This window comes from Rhinolophus sinicus, linkage group LG05 (genome assembly GCF_036562045.2).
Source record: "Rhinolophus sinicus isolate RSC01 linkage group LG05, ASM3656204v1, whole genome shotgun sequence".
NCBI classification, from domain to species: domain Eukaryota; kingdom Metazoa; phylum Chordata; class Mammalia; order Chiroptera; family Rhinolophidae; genus Rhinolophus; species Rhinolophus sinicus.
In genome coordinates, this window is record NC_133755.1 from 90,242,388 (window position 1) to 90,258,171 (window position 15,784).

Consider the following 15,784-nt stretch of genomic DNA (forward strand, 5'->3'; position numbering starts at 1 on the left):
GAGTCGTACCTCCTCTCCTGTTCCTTTAAGAGGCGTCGGCTCCTCCCCTTTCGGAGTCGCCGGCTGACGCGGGATGACTGCAACGAGTTCGGTATGTCTATGCAAATAGGCGCCCCCTGTGGGCCAATGGGGAGCGGAGTTGCCGGAACGGCGGACCAATGGGGCGGGAACGCAGGGGCTCACCATATAAGGAGCGGCCTCGCCATAAAAGGAAACATTGTATCTCTTTATATGGGGGGAAGGGTCGGGGGATCCCTCGCCGCCTGCGCGTGGTCCCGGCCCCCTCCACCCGCCGTCCCCGCCGCGGCCAGCAGCCTCTGCCCCCGGGGGGACGCTGACGGCCGCCGGGCGCGCCGCCGTAGCATACGGACAGGGGGCGCTCCGCGCAGCCTGGGGCAACCCGGGCCACAGGGGCAGGAAAGTGAGGGCCCAGGTCGGCCGGGGCGTGCAGGGGCCCCGGGTTCGCAGCGGCGGCGGCGGCGGCAGCGATAGCGGCACTAGCAGCAGCGGGAGCGCCGGGTTGAGCCGGGAAGCCGATGGCGGCGGCGGCGGCGGCTCCGATTCCTCGCTGACTGCCCGTCCGCCCTCCTGCATTGAGCGCCATGTTACCGAGCCAAGCTGGGGCCGCGGCGGCGCTGGGCCGGGGCTCGGCCTTGGGGGGCAGCCTGAATCGGACCCCGACGGGGCGGCCGGCTGGTGGTGGCGGCGGCGGCGGCGGGACTCGCGGGGCTAACGGGGGCCGGGTCCCCGGGAACGGCGCGGGGCTCGGGCCCGGTCGCTTCGAGCGGGAGGCTGCAGTAGCAGCGACAACCACCCCGGCGCCCACCGCGGGGGCCCTCTACAGCGGCAGCGAGGGCGACTCGGAGTCGGGCGAGGAGGAGGAGCTGGGCGCGGAGCGGCGCGGCCTGAAGCGAAGCCTGGGCGAGATGGAGATCGGCATGGTGGTCAGTGGGCCCGAGGCGGCGGCAGCAGCCACCGGGGGCTATGTGCCGGGGAGTGGCGCGGTGAGCGGGGCCAAGCCGGGTAAGAAGACTCGCGGCCGCGTGAAGATCAAGATGGAGTTCATCGACAACAAGCTGCGGCGCTACACGACCTTCAGCAAGAGGAAGACGGGCATCATGAAGAAGGTACCGGACCGGGAGTCTGACCGACCGTGGGGGACCGGGAGGGTGGGGACTCGCAGGGGGGACAGGAGAGGAAGGCAGAGCCGAAGCGGAGGTGAGAGGCGGCGAGTCCGCAGGAGGTGTGTGGGAGGGGACGGCTGTTACCCGGGTAGGGTGAAAGGGGAGGGGCCGCCAGGGAAATGTGGGGAGAGGGGAGATGCTGCTAACGTCCGGAAAAGAGGGTAAAGGCGCCAAGGTGGGAGTGACGGGGCCGAGAGAGGAACAGAGCCCTTGCAGAGCGTGAAGGGGTGAGGAAAGGTAATGAGAGACTGCGAGGCTGCCCCGGGGGTGCTTAACGAAACCCCTGGGTCAGTAGGTCCAGTGGGCTCTGGTGTTCCGGGAAGGGCGCTGGAAAAGCTGGTAGCAGAAGAAAAGGTATGGAGGTGAGGAGCCTGGAGCAGTATAACAATGAGCGAGCATGTGTGGGAGGAAGGTGGGCACTACTGAAGTAGTGCTGGCTGGAAGGGCAGGCAGGGCTGATGACGGAATGGGGCTCAAGAGCCCCAGGTAAGAGAGCAGGGCAGGATAACTGATGCTGCCTTGAGCAGCAGGTACCAAACCAAGTCCTGCTATGGCCATGCATCTTCCATGCATCCACTGGAAGCCCGCACACTCCCTGCAGGACAGGCTTCAGAATCATCTGTCTTTCGGACAAGTGGCATTTCCAGCCCTAGGGAGAATTGGTGCATGGAGTTTCGTGGGAAGGCAGGGAGTTTGCTGAGGTATGTAGAAATCCTCCTCTTATATAGCCGATTATCCAGTGGAAAGGGGTGAGGACAAGAGTTGTCTTAGGGTGTATAAGATATGGGAAGGCATGGAAGCAAAGGAACTGGGAAACAAGAAGCTAGAACCCTGGGAACATTGGCTGGTGTTTATCTGTCCCATACAGAAATCAGAGCTGCTTCCAAGGTGGGCTGTGGAACTTCGTTGGGAATGAGGATGCCATTTATGGGGCCATCCTTGAAGGTCCCCTTCCTGGGCTCATGGCAGGGCAGTAGCTGCTAATCTAGCCCCCATCTTCCATCACTCCAGACATTGTTGTATCAAGACAAAGGAAGGAAAAAAAAAAGGGTAGCATAGTATGATAGGGCAGAAGGACAAAATGGCAACAGGTTAGCACCTATGCAGTTTCTGGGAAGAAACGGGGCATTTTAGAGCTTGGGTGGCCCCTTATCCCTAATGTCTTATATGATTTCCGGTATAGTAGTGAGTTCACACTGGTCCCTGTGACAGTGAGGAGGGGGTGGAAACCATCTCTCTGTGAGGGCACCAAGTTGTAGTGAGAAGCAGCTACCTGGGTCTCTGTGTGTCTCCTGAGGTTAGATGTCACCAGGGGGCTGTGATTGTTTGCTTGCGGTATCTGCAGGAGCTGCTCCAAAACATGGGGTTTTTCTGCTTTCCATCTCATTTTCAGATAGCCTGATAGGACCCCCTTAGAATCACTGGAGAGGAAGGTCTTATGGGAGTGGGGGCTTGAAATCACTGTGTATTTCCTCTTCTATTTCCCAAGGAAGGTAGAGGTGAAGAGTTTTGCTGACCTACCCGTCTCCTCCCCCTACCCCCAGGCCTATGAGCTGTCCACGCTGACAGGGACACAGGTGCTGTTGCTGGTGGCCAGTGAGACTGGCCATGTGTATACCTTTGCCACCCGCAAACTGCAGCCCATGATCACCAGTGAGACTGGCAAGGCCCTGATTCAGACCTGCCTCAACTCGCCAGACTCTCCACCCCGCTCAGACCCCACCACAGACCAGAGAATGAGTGCCACGGGCTTTGAAGAGACAGACCTCACCTACCAGGTGTCGGAGTCCGACAGCAGTGGGGAGACCAAGGTGTGTTTGGGTCCCCTATCAGGGGAAGGAAGGGGAGGGACCGGACTGGCAGAGAGAAGGGGAGGGGGGTCTCTCTCTCTCTCTCTCTCCCTCACCAAGGACAGGTGATAAGTGCCCACTGATGTGGAGTGGAGCCCGGTTAGTACCCCTCATCCTAGGGGACAGGTGTCCATCCTCGCTATCCTGACAGGAGGCTGGCCCCATAGATAAGCGGGCGGCCTCCGTGCCCATATAAGGCCGGCTCCGGCTCCACGCCGGCCTCCCGCCTGCAGCCCGCCTGCCTGGCAGGGTCCTTGCATTCCTCCCGCCAGCTGTCTCCCCGCTGGGGGCGGGGGCGTAGCTTAGCCCTGCCCTCCCGGCAGGCCGGGTCACTGGGGACTAGGAAGTGAGCGCTCCTGGGTCCCAAGGTCCTAGGAACCCAGCACTGTCGGCAGGAGGGCTGGCTGACTGGGCTGCAGACTACCTTACTAACCAGTCGTCTACCTCTTCAGGATGTCCGGGCCTGGGCACGTTAGGGAGTGTATTCCCGGCTGCTAGGGATACCGGCCCTAGTTACGCCTCCCCCTTCCTTTTCCCGGTAAGGAGAGGGGGCGGGGCTTCCTCCCCAGCTCCTCGGGGGAGCTCCACCTTCCGGGTGGCCCTTCACTAACTGGCCAATTGGAGGAAGCGGCACTGTTTGCCTTAGCAACGCCTCCGCCAATCAGGGGGTTCAAGCTCGCCTGCTTTGCAAACATCCTGCGCTGACCCACCCCCAGTATTTGAGCCCCCTCAGTCCTCTGGGCCTGGTTCTCAGCTCCTGGCTTCCTCCTTCTCCTTGTAAGAACAAAGGCTCCCTGAGGGGAAAGTGAATGCTCTAGACTCCTTCCTCTCAGTTCATATGATCTGTAATAATTTTCAAACTCTTTGCAGTAGTAGGGCTCATTTGTTCCCAGGAAATTTTGCTGGGTGAATAAATTCCTTTGATAGTTTAAATCTTAAATGTTTGGCATAAAGTGCTTCATTGCCAACCCTCTAAGATCTCTCTCAAGCTGTAAGTTCCCTGAAAAACTCTTGGTCCCTGTCTCAGAAGCCTGGCAAATCTGAGCCAGAAGCACCCTTTCAAATAGGGCATAGTAGCCCTGCCCCCTCATGTTTACAGAAGAGGAAAACTGAGGCTCAGAAAAGAGTAGTAATTTTCCCAGGGTCACACACATGGTCATTGCCAGAGCTGGGAACAGCCCCCAGGTGTCCTGATTCCCCAACCAATGTGATCGCCACAGTCTACTGGGGGAAAGAACTCAGGGAATGATGATGATGACATTATCGTCATCATAAGAGCAGCAAATACTTACTGCTCTTTTTATGTGCCAGGCACTGTTCTATGTGTTTTACATACGTTAACCTATTTAGTCTTCACAACACATATGGGGTAGGTATTACCCTCCTTTTACAGACAGGAAACGAGCTCAGCAGCTCAACTCGCCGAAGGGCCAGGCAGCAGCTAAATGTCAGAGTTGAGCTTTGAACCCAAGCACACTGGTTCCAGTCTGTGTTGTCAATCCACACTAAGCTTCTACAGGGGCAGGGTCTGGTAGAGGCTCACCGCTCCATCTCTACTCTGGGTGTAGGACTCACTGAAACCGGTGTTCACAGTCACCAACCTGCCGGGTACCACCTCCACCATCCAAACCGCGCCCAGCACCTCTACCACCATGCAAGTCAGCAGCGGTCCCTCCTTCCCCATCACCAACTACCTGGCACCAGTGTCTGCTAGTGTCAGCCCCAGCGCTGTCAGCAGTGCCAACGGGACTGTGCTGAAGAGTACAGGCAGTGGCCCTGTCTCCTCTGGGGGCCTCATGCAGCTGCCTACCAGCTTCACCCTCATGCCTGGTGAGTCACAAGGGGCAAATTGAGCATGTGAACAGTGGGTTTAGGGCTGGCACAAGGAGAACCTCTTCCCCTGCTCAGAAGGAGGTGCACAGGGGCCAGGGCCTGAGAGAAGCCTCTTATGTCCCATTGGCAGCATGCCCCTCCCTACTCGTACTCTTATCCTTGTCAGTAAGTTTCAACCACACGCTTTGGCCTTGTCTAGCCAGCCCAGCTCTGTGCCCCCATTGCCACAGGGACAGTGGACATTCTACCACTTCCCTACCTTGACTGGAGGGCAGACCATGTCCTTGGTGGGTCAGTGCTAGCTCCCTGAAGAGGGCAAAGGCAAGGCCTGGGGTGTAAGGACGAGGGAAGGGCAAGAGCAGAGTGTAGAAGCCCCCGGAGAGAAGATTCAGGACAAGAGGCCTTCTTTTGGCTCCCAGGAAAGATAGCAGTAGGAGTCGGGGAGCAGTGTGCCAGACCCTGGGCATGAGGGTGCTTGCGGGTGCTTGGTGCAGGTGGTGGCTGGGCAGGACAGAGCATGAGTACGTCTCTGTGTCTCATAGGTGGGGCAGTGGCCCAGCAGGTCCCCGTGCAGGCCATTCAGGTGCACCAGGCCCCACAGCAAGCGTCTCCCTCCCGCGACAGCAGCACAGACCTCACGCAGACCTCCTCCAGCGGAACAGGTATAGCTCGAAGTTCTGTCACTTCCCTGCCTCTTGCCTAGCAGTATCCCTCCTATAACTAAGGTCAGAGAATCTCTTCTTGAGGAGATGGAGGCTTTTGGCTTAACCCTTATCCTAATCCTTAGGAGAAAGTCAGGTGAGGATGGCTGGGTTTGGAATTCTGCCCTGCAGTAGGGCTGTGGATTCTAGGAAGACATTAGGGACCATTGAAGCCACCCTCCTCATTCAGATGAGAAGCCTGAGGCCCAAAAGGAGAAGTTACTTGCCCAAACACATACATTTGCGTAATTATGAGGAAGGATTTTATAGAGCAGTTGTCTCCTTGTGGGAGGGTGTCTGAAGTTTTGAGTAGCCAGTAATTTCCCTCAGTGTCTCTAGTCATTTTAGAAATGATCAGACACTTTCAAAATAAAATGACTTTTAAGTTCTTGTTATTTACAACCTTGTTATACAAAGTGTGGTCTATGGAGGAGCAGGCCACCCTGGAGCAGGACAGAAATGCAGACCCTTAAGCCTCACCCCAAACCCATTGAATCTGAATGTGCCTTTTTTAACAAGAACCCCAGGTGACCGAATGTACATTAACATTTGAGAAGTGCTTGTTTAAAAGATGAATTTGTTAGCCACACGGTTGGGAAGAGAGGGAGTAAGAATGAGAACAAGTAAAAAATGGCATCATGGAGTTCTCTGAAAGAGGAGGAGTATCTGAGTTTCCTTAGGTTGGGTCAGTCACTGTAATCTTTGTTTTTGTCAGGGCCTTAGGGTCTTGGAACAGAATTCAGCAGGTAGCCCATCGAATAGGGCGATGTGATAGAATACAATGACAGGCGGGTGCTGTCGTGTTCAAGAAAAGAAATAAGGCTTAGTCGATGACAGGGAGCAGAGAAATGAGTCTTGTGTAGCTTCTGACCTGGGAAATGTCAAGAGGGCTCTGGAGACTTGGAGGTGCTGGGGGTGGGAGGGGGGATATTAGTAGGGACCAGTACGACCTCCCTGACATGTGTCTGTGTTTGCCAGTGACGTTGCCTGCCACCATCATGACGTCATCTGTGCCCACAACTGTGGGCGGCCACATGATGTACCCTAGCCCCCATGCGGTGATGTATGCACCCACCTCTGGCTTGGCTGATGGCAGCCTCACTGTGCTCAATGCCTTCTCCCAGGCGCCATCCACCATGCAGGTGTCCCACAGCCAGGTCCAGGAGCAAGGTGAGTTGGGGGCAAGGCTGAGGAAAGGAGGACCGTTGCCTCCCTTACACACATACACAAATGCCCCCCACACCCACTCAGATATATATACACACACACACACAAACTAGGATGCCCGCACATACCTACACGTACGAGTATGCCCACGGATTGCACACATGCTTCGGCACCCACGCTTGTCCCCTTGGACACTCATACCCACACGCACACTTGGACCCAGTTAGACACTCACCCTAGGGCACTTACATCTGAGACTCAGCCCGTCACTTGTGCATTTATCAGCACTCCTCCAATACTGGAAGTTCCTCTTGAGCAAGCAATTTAAGTATCTCCTGTGGTTTTCCAAAGCAGGTGGCGTCCCCCAGGTCTTCCTGACAGCACAGTCTGGGACAGTGCAGATCCCTGTTTCTGCAGTTCAGCTTCACCAGGTAGGTGGGGGCCCCTTGCACCCATCCTTGCCAGCCAGCTACTTCTTTATCTTGACCTTGGGGATTCCATTACCAGTTTTCAAAGCCAAAATCCCTAGTCAGGAGGCCCATCTGTTTTCTTGGGCAGACCTGTGGTGGGGCAGGCAGGCAAGCAGGAGGAGCCTGAGCTGGCTGACCCGTGCTAACCCTTCCTTACACATGCCCTTCCCTCCAGATGGCTGTGATAGGGCAGCAGGCCGGAAGCAGCAGCAACCTCACCGAGTTACAGGTGGTGAACCTGGACACCGCCCACAGCACCAAGAGTGACTGATCCGCCCTGCCGCCCTGGACAGATGGCCCAAGGGACGGCACCACTTATTTATTGTTGCCTTTTCACGTTTTCTTTACACACACGTTGACGGGCCGCAGGAGGGAGGAGGGGAGGAGCAGTGGGCAGCCACAGGACTGAGCCCTCTCACTCCAGCCAAAGAAATGGGCCAGCCTGCCCTCCACCCCGTCCTCCCTCACCCTCCCCTCCTAGCTCCACCTCCCACTTCTGTTTGATGGGAGGCTGTCCTCCCTCCTCAGACTCCCCTTGCCAGCTTGGCTCCATGTTTGCCATGAGTATTAGCTTACCCAATGGGACGGTGCTCCACCTTCCCACAACAGGTTTCTGTGGGGTTTGGCACCGTGTCCCCCCTGAGGAAGCAGTTGGGGTCCTCTGCTCAGCCTCCTTGCTGACCCATGTCAGCACTGTGTCTGCCACAGGCTGGGTCAAAAGAGCCCTCCCCCTGCCCCTCAGAGAGCCAGCTGGGGAGATGGGGCTTCTTTCCTCAACGCTGCCGCCCGCCCGCCCCTACAGCTCCTGAGTAGCTGGGCCTGTGCACGGAGCAGGTTCCTGGGGTCACCTGCCCTGCCTTGCCGCTCCCTTCGGAACTCCAGGGGCTCCTGGGTTGGAGGGAACCACCAGTGTTCCCTCTCCCCGTCTTCCCCCTTTTCTCCCAGCTGCTTTACTTAAAGTTGATTTTGAACTTTTTATTTGAGGAGACGAAGTGAAAACAAATCTATAAATATATATTTTTAAAATATTTAACTTTTTTTTATGGCGTTTTTCTCGTCCCCCTCCCTGCCCAAGCTCCCCTTCCCTGGGGAGCCCTGGGGCTCCCCGGAACTGGCTGGGCCTCTGGGGACAGAGCCACCCCATGAACTCTGGGCCCGCCAGTGTGTGGGGGAGATTCTGGGATTGCCCGGTCCTGGGTTGTTTCCAGGAGAAAACCGGGGGAGGGGCCCTCAGGCCATGCCCCAACGGGGTGGGGAGGGTGACCCACAGCTCTGGGCCTCTTTTTGCCCTTTAGGGCTGTTGCTAGGGAGAGGGAAGAGGGAGACCAAATGTGGGGGTGGGAGTGGGAGGGTGTCAGGTAGAAGAAACTGACTTCATTTGTGCCACACGCATGGGCATTGCAGCTTTGTGCTCCTCCAGGCCTGCGGCTGCCTGGGGCCCAAGTTGCAGTGAGCAGGGTGGGGTCTGGGAGGGGGTGAGAGGCAGGAATGGGGGTCAGAAGAAATGGGAGCAGCTCTTGGGCTGAGTGCAGCGATAGGGGAGCCAGAAATGGGCAGCTCTCCCAGGGAGTGAGCAGCTACTGTAACTTTTTAAAATTAAGACAAAAAGCCTTGAAGAAAATGACTTTATTTTTCTAAGTGTAACCTCAGTATTTATGTAATTTGTACAGGGGCTGTGCCCCACCCCCCTCTACCCCCTTTGGGGTAGACCTTCAGGGTGGGCCAACATAGGGGGAGGGTCTTTTACCCCGTGTCAGCCCACCTTCACCACCAGTATCCAGAAAGGAAGCTTTTTCAGAACACGGGCAGCAGTTGGGGTGGAGTTTTATTAATCCTATAACTGACTGCCTTTAGTAGGAACAAGCCTGCTTCTGTGATTAGGTGAGGGGTGGGGGAAGATTTTACGCACAGCCTAGTTATTCAAGGGGATGATTTGCCACGTTTGAGAACCCCCTACCCTCTCACCCTTGTTGCTGTCTTGCCCCAATTTTGGGTGCCAAGATGGAAGTCACCTTTCTGGGCTTTCTCCTGGAGACAGCTGGGGTTTATGGGTGGCTTGCAAGGCTGGGGCATGGCAAATCAGGGGCCAGAGAGTGGGGGGCCTTGGGACTCAGGTTTGTAACTGCCCAGCCCCTTTCTCTGCTCGTTTCACTCCACCCTCACTCACTCACTCCCCACTCCCCTACTCAGGGGAGGAGACCTTGATGAATTCCTTCTCTCCTTCCTACAAAAGACAGACCCAGTGAGTGAATCAGGCAAAGTGCTTATAATGTGTGTTGTGTGAGGGTGGCCTTGGGAGAACATGCGTGCATCAGGGATGAGGTGGCATTTATACGTGCAGCAGCCCTTGGTGTTTCCCTTCCTTGGTGGCTCTGGGGTATGTATGTGTGTGTGCACGTCTGAGTGAATGTGTGTGTGTGTGTGAATGTCGGGTGTGTATGTCAGTGGTTTCTACTTCTGGGATGCTGACCCAGGAATAGTGGACATGGTCACAGTCCTATGTACAGAGCTTTCTTTTGTATTAAAAAAAAATACTCTTTCAATAAATGTATCATTTTTGTGCACAGACTGTGGGGTCTTTGCCTCTGTTTTTCCATATAGGGATGGAGGGAGGTTATGAACACGAATCAAACCCCAAAGTTGCTGCTCTTGAGAAGCAAGCCTGGCTGCTTGATGAAAACAGCAGCAATGCTAAGGGGTGCTTTGGGCTCTTGAACTCTACGAATTAAGGAACATTACTCAGGGCTGGGGTCTTTATCTTCATGCATTGCTTTGCTAGGTACTGAGGTAAACAGAGATAAGCAATTTCAATTAATAGAAAGTGCCAACCAATTCAAAAGAATTGCAGAGGGGTCTGGGAAACATGGCCACGTGACCTAGTGGAAACTCAGCCCTCGGATAGAGACTGGGTTACTAGGTGTCAGGGGGATGAGGAAGGCAGATCTACGAAAGAGACGGGGGGCGGTCTTCAAAGTTGATTGTGGATGCAAAGGGCTGCCTACTGCTGCAGACACAAGAGCAACGTGACCGCGATCTCGGGCTCCGTCTGCAGCGCGCCCCCCTCGCAGCAGCCCGTCCGTACTACGCATGCTCCCCCTGCGCGCGGTTCCGCAGCGCTCGCCTGTGGGCCGCGGTGGGACCCGTAGCTGCCCCGCAGGGCGTGCGCTCGCGGTGTGACCCGGAAGGCAGCTGCTGAGGAGGCGGGGCCAGGACGGCGGGACCGGCCGCTGGGTCCCAGCGAGGGCCTAGCCGGGCTGTGGGAGGTGAGAGGAGAGTTTTGCGCCTTCCTGATCCGTCTCCCGTCCCCTCCCCGGCCCCTTCCCCATTCTCTGCGGGGCTGACGACGGGACCCAGGTCTCGCTCCCTGAGATTCACTCGGTGCTGTCAGCCTCCTCGGACCGCGCCCCCCCAACCCGTTCCCATTGCGGTTCTGGCCTCGTGCGCCTCCCGTTTTGGTCTGCAAGCTTGGGCCTGACCTTGCTGCCGGCTCCTACCTGCAGTCTCATCCCCGCGTTCAGACCTCACCTGCACACATGAGTTTATTGGTCCTGTTCTAAGCCCACGATAGTTACCCCCTCCCCCTCAATTTGGGCCTGTCCCGACGGTTCTGCCTCTCCACTCTGCTCATCAGTTGTCCATCGCCACATCACTGGTTACCTCTCAGTCTTTCAACCCTCTCCCCTGCCCCCGCGCTAACTGGACCTCTCTACCCCATGGAGGTCCACATCCTGTATTTCCCGTCCCCTTCACGCTTTTCTTCTACTCTCATCTTCTACCCCGGTGCCTCAACATGACCCCATCCGGATCACCATTTCTGCCTGGGTTCACCTTCCATTCTTATTCTCACCATTCCGTGCCGCCCCCACACCGTTTTATATCACACATCTCTTTTCTTCATCACTAGCATAGCCATCATCCCTCTCCCCTTTATAATCTTCTGGTTTCATGTTCCATTTATCGGAGGACTGCCTCTCGCTTCTCCATCTAAGAAGAAGAATAATCAGATTATGTTTACTGAGCACTGACTGAGTGTTAGAGGCTGCTCTAAGGGCTGTCTATATGTGATCTTACGTTTTTACAACTTTATTAGTTGGGTATGAATATTATTACCATCTTGCAGAGGAGGAAACGGAGGCTCACAGTAACTTGTCCAAAACTACCTACATAGTAAGTCAAAGAGCCGGAGTTCCGAGTAACATTTATCTTACTCTGAAACCTGCACTATATTGCCGCTCTAATATCCACCATCAGCGCCTGACCTCATTCCCTACTCTTCGACTCCATGATTAATACCTCCATCTATTTCTATCTGACTTAGACCCTCGCCATACATACAGCGTAAGTGCAGGATGGGACCTGGTCTTTTTCTCCCTTGATTTTATCTGCCTCCTTCCCCTCCCCCTCCCTCTTTCACAATACTCTCATCTGCTTTTCCCATCTGGATGTGGGGGCCCATAGCCCCGCCTCTTTCACCTCTCTATCTGCCATGGCCCACCCCTTTATAGCCACACTCCAGCTTTACCCTGTCATTTATACCTGTCTTGCCCCTCCCCCATCCTGACTTTTCTCACTTGTTCTGGCCCCACTATCTCACATGCTGCTGTCCTTCCTGCTCATCCATATCATTTTTTTCCCCTTCTTCCACCTCCCCCCGCCCCCCAGTTCAAGCCCTTGTTTCTCAGTCTAGTTGTGTAGGACACAGCTCCCTGGCCCATGCTGGTATCCTGAGCCTTGCGCTCCCCCCTGCTGAGGCAGTTGTTGGCCAGTCGTGGGTTGGCTCCTCACAGCAGCTCAGGGCAGCTCTTGCCGGCTGCCATATCATTCTTCTAAGTCCTGATCTGTATCCCTCAGACACCCTGCTGTTCTGCCTAGATGGTCCTGCTTAACTGTCACCTCTTTGTTACCTTGCCTATTCTCATCTCTCTTGTAACCTCTTCCGTTTCTTAAACCTCTTCAATTTCATCCTGTTTTCACTTCATTTTCCTTCTCTTATAAATCCCAAAGTTTGTTCAAATTGTTTATTTCATCCTATACTTGGCCCTTCTATTTGGCCTCTAAATTCCATCATGCCACCTACCAGTCACCGCCCACCCTATCTGTGTCTCGAGAGTCTACCCCCTCCATGTGTAGTCCTTTTGCTTTCCCATCCTACCTTTATCTTTCCCTTGTGTGTCCCAGGACGTCAGGATGGTGGGGGATCGGCGCACTGGGGACCTCATGGTGCCCTTGGGGCCCCGGCTGCAGGCATATCCTGAAGAACTCATTCGACAGCGCCCTGGGCACGATGGGCATCCTGAATACCTGATCCGATGGAGTGTCCTGAAGTGTGGGGAAGTGGGCAGAGTGGGTGTAGAAGAGGGCAAGGCAGAGCACATTCTCATGTGGCTGTCAGCCCTGGAGGTCTACGCCAACTGCCCCATGCTGTTAGGTGAGCGGGCACTACCTAAGGGACCTCAGCACGAACCGGCTGGGGGTTCAGGAAGCTTCCCCCGAGATCCAGGGAGCCTGGATGATGTGGCAATGGGAGAGATGGAGGCTGATGTACGGGCGCTGGTGTGCAGAGCTGCCAGGCAGCTGGCCGAAGGTGGGACCTCGAGCCTCACGGCCGCTGTGCTCCACACCATCCACGTGCTCAGTGCCTATGCCAGCATTGGGCCCCTCACTGGGGTCTTCAGGGAGATGGGAGCCCTGGACCTGCTCATGCACATGTTGTGCAACCCTGAGCCTCAGATCCGTCGGAGTGCGGGCAAGATGCTGCAGGCTCTGGCAGCCCACGATGCTGGTAAGAGACAGCCAGGGGAGGAAGGAGAGAATGGGACCACTAGGAGTAAAACCAGAAAGAGGAGGGCTTTCTCAACTCTACGAACACCTAGTGTTTGGTGACTATCAGTGTAAGGCAAAGGAAAATTATGCATGAATAAGGTATTAGAGGTATGTAGACAGGATACAATGATAGCACCTAGTTTATCTGTCCATTCTCAGTGCAGTGGCTGAGACGAGAATAGGGTAGCTTTACATTTTTAAACTGTGGGTTGAGATTCATTATTAGTTGGTTGTGAAACCAGTTTGGTGGGTTATAACCAAGATTTTTACAAAATGCAAAATATCAATGTATAGTACTTAGTAAGGTAAGTTTTGTAGCATGAGATATGAGTATATGTTTCAGTTATATACGTATGTATACATTTGTATCCGGTTACCATGTAAAATGTATATCTTACTGGGAGTCTCAGACACAAAGAAGTTTGAAAGCCTCTGGGGTAGGACAGAGGGAGTATAGGACAGGCAGGGGGAAAGTGGTGGGGGTTGAGGAGAAGATATGGACTGGGTGTGGATTACAGGGAGTCGGGCTCACGTCCTTCTGTCACTGAGCCAGCAAGATGGCATCGAGCAGCACATGGATTTTGACAGCCGCTATACTTTGCTGGAGCTGTTTGCAGAAACCACGTCCTCTGAGGAGCACTGCATGGCCTTTGAGGGCATTCATCTGCCTCAGGTACCTGCCAGCTGTGGGCGAAATGCTGGGAATAGGCCTAGAGAATCATTTCTGCAAATGTGGCTCGTGACTGGACCTCAGCCTCAGAGCCACCTGGGGAGCTTGTTAAAATAAAAGTTCACACTCCCCCCCTACTCAGAATTTCTGAGATCAGAATCTAGGAATCTGTGTTTTAAGGCGCTCCGTGTGTGTGTGTGTGTGTGTGTGTGTGTGTGTGTGTGTGTTTTCTCGGCTCAGACGCCAGTTCGCATCCGTGTGTTTGTTATATAAATGACATTTTGAGAACTACAGGTCAGGGGGTGAGGCCTTGATACTTTTCTGCAAAGGATGATATCGAGGGGACAGGAGAGGGGCTAAAGCTGGGAGACGATGAACCTACACCATGTGTGTCCTACAGATCCCAGGAAAGCTGCTCTTCTCCCTGGTGAAACGCTACCTACGTGTCACGTCCCTGCTGGATCAGCTGAATAACAGTCCAGAGCCAGGGGCTGGAGACCGAAGCTCCCTGTCCCCCGGGGAGGAGTTTGGCCAAGAGAAAAGCCGGGGGCAGCGGGAGCTGGAGTTCAGTATGGCTATGGGCAACCTCATCTCGGAGCTGGTACGGTGCATGGGCTGGGCCCAGAACCTCAGCGAACGCGGCACGTTGCCTCCCCGGCCGTCCCGGTCCATCTTTCTGCCCTGCATTTCAGGGCCCAGCCTTTTACTCCCCACCATGGTTGCCACCCCCAGAAAGCCAGGGCGGGCCTTCCGCCAGCGTTCTGAGTTCTCTAGTCGGAGCGGCTACGGTGAGTTTGTGCAGCAGACACTGCAGCCCGGCATGCGTGTGCGCATGCTCGATGACTACGAGGAGATCAGTGCCGGGGACGAGGGCGAGTTCCGGCAGAGCAACAACGGCGTGCCCCCCGTGCAGGTGAGCCAGTGCGTGGTGCGGGCACCCTATTGGGGGTCTTTTTGGGTGACACATAGCTGGGCCTTCCATTCGGAGGCTCTGACAGGCTACTCAAGGAGAAAAGCCCCAAGGCAACTGGAGTAGTTCAAGGAGGGGTCAGCAGTTGCTGGTGTGGGGGGGCCTTTGGAGGGCTGAGAACGTCTGGTGCGAGTGGGTGGGCTCTGAGGTCAAGGAGAGACTCCCACCCAGGAAACAGAACTGATACATTGAGACACCACCACTGCAGCCCACCTGTGGAGTTCACCGCGAGGGAGTGTAGGAGCAGAGGCCTTCAGGGTGAGGAAGGGATGAGAGGCAGGAAAGGCAGCCTTTTGCTGTGTGGAGGTCTTCCCAAGCCTGGGCAGGTGTGCATCTGAGGGCTGTAGGCCCCAGGCCTGGGCCCAGCATGTCCTCTCAAGCCTGCACCACAGGACTCAGAGGGCGAGCCCTCTCTGTTCTTCCCTCTTTCTGCCTCCCTCCCTCCACACCAGGTCTTCTGGCAGTCGACGGGCCGCACCTACTGGGTGCATTGGCACATGCTAGAGATCCTGGGTTCTGAGGAGACTGCAGGGGATATGGCTTCAGCCGCTGTGGAGAAGGGGGCAGGAGCCACTACACTGGGCACAGGTGAGCCTTGGAGGGGGCACCGTCAGCCTGTCTGAACGGAGGAGCGGTGGCTGGGGCGAAGCTGCTCTTAACCAGGAGCTGCCCCAGACTCAGAAACCCACCCTATTCCTAGTGGGTGCTGAGACCCCTGTGCCTGTATTCTCAGCACTTCCCTCCTGGGGCTGGACGCCTGTGGATGGGCTCTACTCTTTGCCGTACCTTCAGCCCGAGCCTCAGAAGAAGGAGGCATTGGGATATCTCACTCAGGCTGAGTGGTGGGAGCTGCTCTTCTTCATCAAGAAGTTGGACGTGTGTGAGCAGCAGCCAGTTTTTCAGAATCTTCGGGAGAACTTGGATGAGGTATCACAGGCCTGAGCCACGTGGGGAGTTTGTAGTGGGGTCAGAGGTGGGATTGTCTAAGGGATTTCTAGATATGGGACTGCTTAGGAGGAGGCTGGAGCTAGAGGTTAGAGAGTATGAGGGGTCCTACTGGGGGAAGGGACAAATGCTGTGAGGGTCTGGTAGGCGGAAGGTGTGCAAGGCATGGTG

General features: G+C 55.6%; 2 protein-coding genes across 3 annotated transcripts in view; both read left to right on the plus strand.

Moving 5' to 3' along the window:
* Window positions 1–241: 241 nt before the first annotated feature.
* On the plus strand, window positions 242–9,773 carry SRF (serum response factor). 2 transcript variants are annotated; one of them, XM_019738452.2, is made up of 7 exons: window positions 242–1,127; window positions 2,729–2,995; window positions 4,603–4,864; window positions 5,410–5,529; window positions 6,547–6,738; window positions 7,087–7,166; window positions 7,381–9,773. In XM_019738452.2, the coding sequence occupies exons 1-7, from the start codon at window positions 603–605 to the stop codon at window positions 7,474–7,476; spliced, it is 1,542 nt and encodes a 513-aa protein (XP_019594011.1). In that variant the 5' UTR covers window positions 242–602; the 3' UTR covers window positions 7,477–9,773. The 2 variants fall into 2 exon arrangements, with proteins under 2 accessions (XP_019594011.1, XP_019594012.1); XM_019738453.2 differs by having other exon boundaries at window positions 7,090–7,166.
* A 558-nt stretch (window positions 9,774–10,331) lies between these two features.
* The window catches only part of CUL9 (cullin 9), a 35,271-nt gene continuing 29,818 nt past the window's right edge, over window positions 10,332–15,784 (plus strand). The window contains exons 1-6 of the mRNA XM_019738396.2: window positions 10,332–10,468; window positions 12,384–12,987; window positions 13,547–13,701; window positions 14,099–14,611; window positions 15,121–15,256; window positions 15,402–15,595. Coding sequence (XP_019593955.2) covers window positions 12,393–12,987; window positions 13,547–13,701; window positions 14,099–14,611; window positions 15,121–15,256; window positions 15,402–15,595 — 1,593 coding nt within the window. The 5' untranslated portion in view covers window positions 10,332–10,468; window positions 12,384–12,392. The remainder of the gene's footprint in view (window positions 10,469–12,383; window positions 12,988–13,546; window positions 13,702–14,098; window positions 14,612–15,120; window positions 15,257–15,401; window positions 15,596–15,784) is intronic.

What these genes read in the sequence shown, in the direction of transcription:
- SRF (XM_019738452.2), top strand. Translation starts at nt 603, where the DNA reads ATGTTACCGAGCCAAGCTGGGGCCGCGGCGGCGCTGGGCCGGGGCTCG. An exon ending in AGACGGGCATCATGAAGAAG is followed by an intron (nt 1,128 to 2,728) that starts GTACCGGACCGG and finishes CCCTACCCCCAG; the next exon opens with GCCTATGAGCTGTCCACGCT. An exon ending in ACAGCAGTGGGGAGACCAAG is followed by an intron (nt 2,996 to 4,602) that starts GTGTGTTTGGGT and finishes CTCTGGGTGTAG; the next exon opens with GACTCACTGAAACCGGTGTT.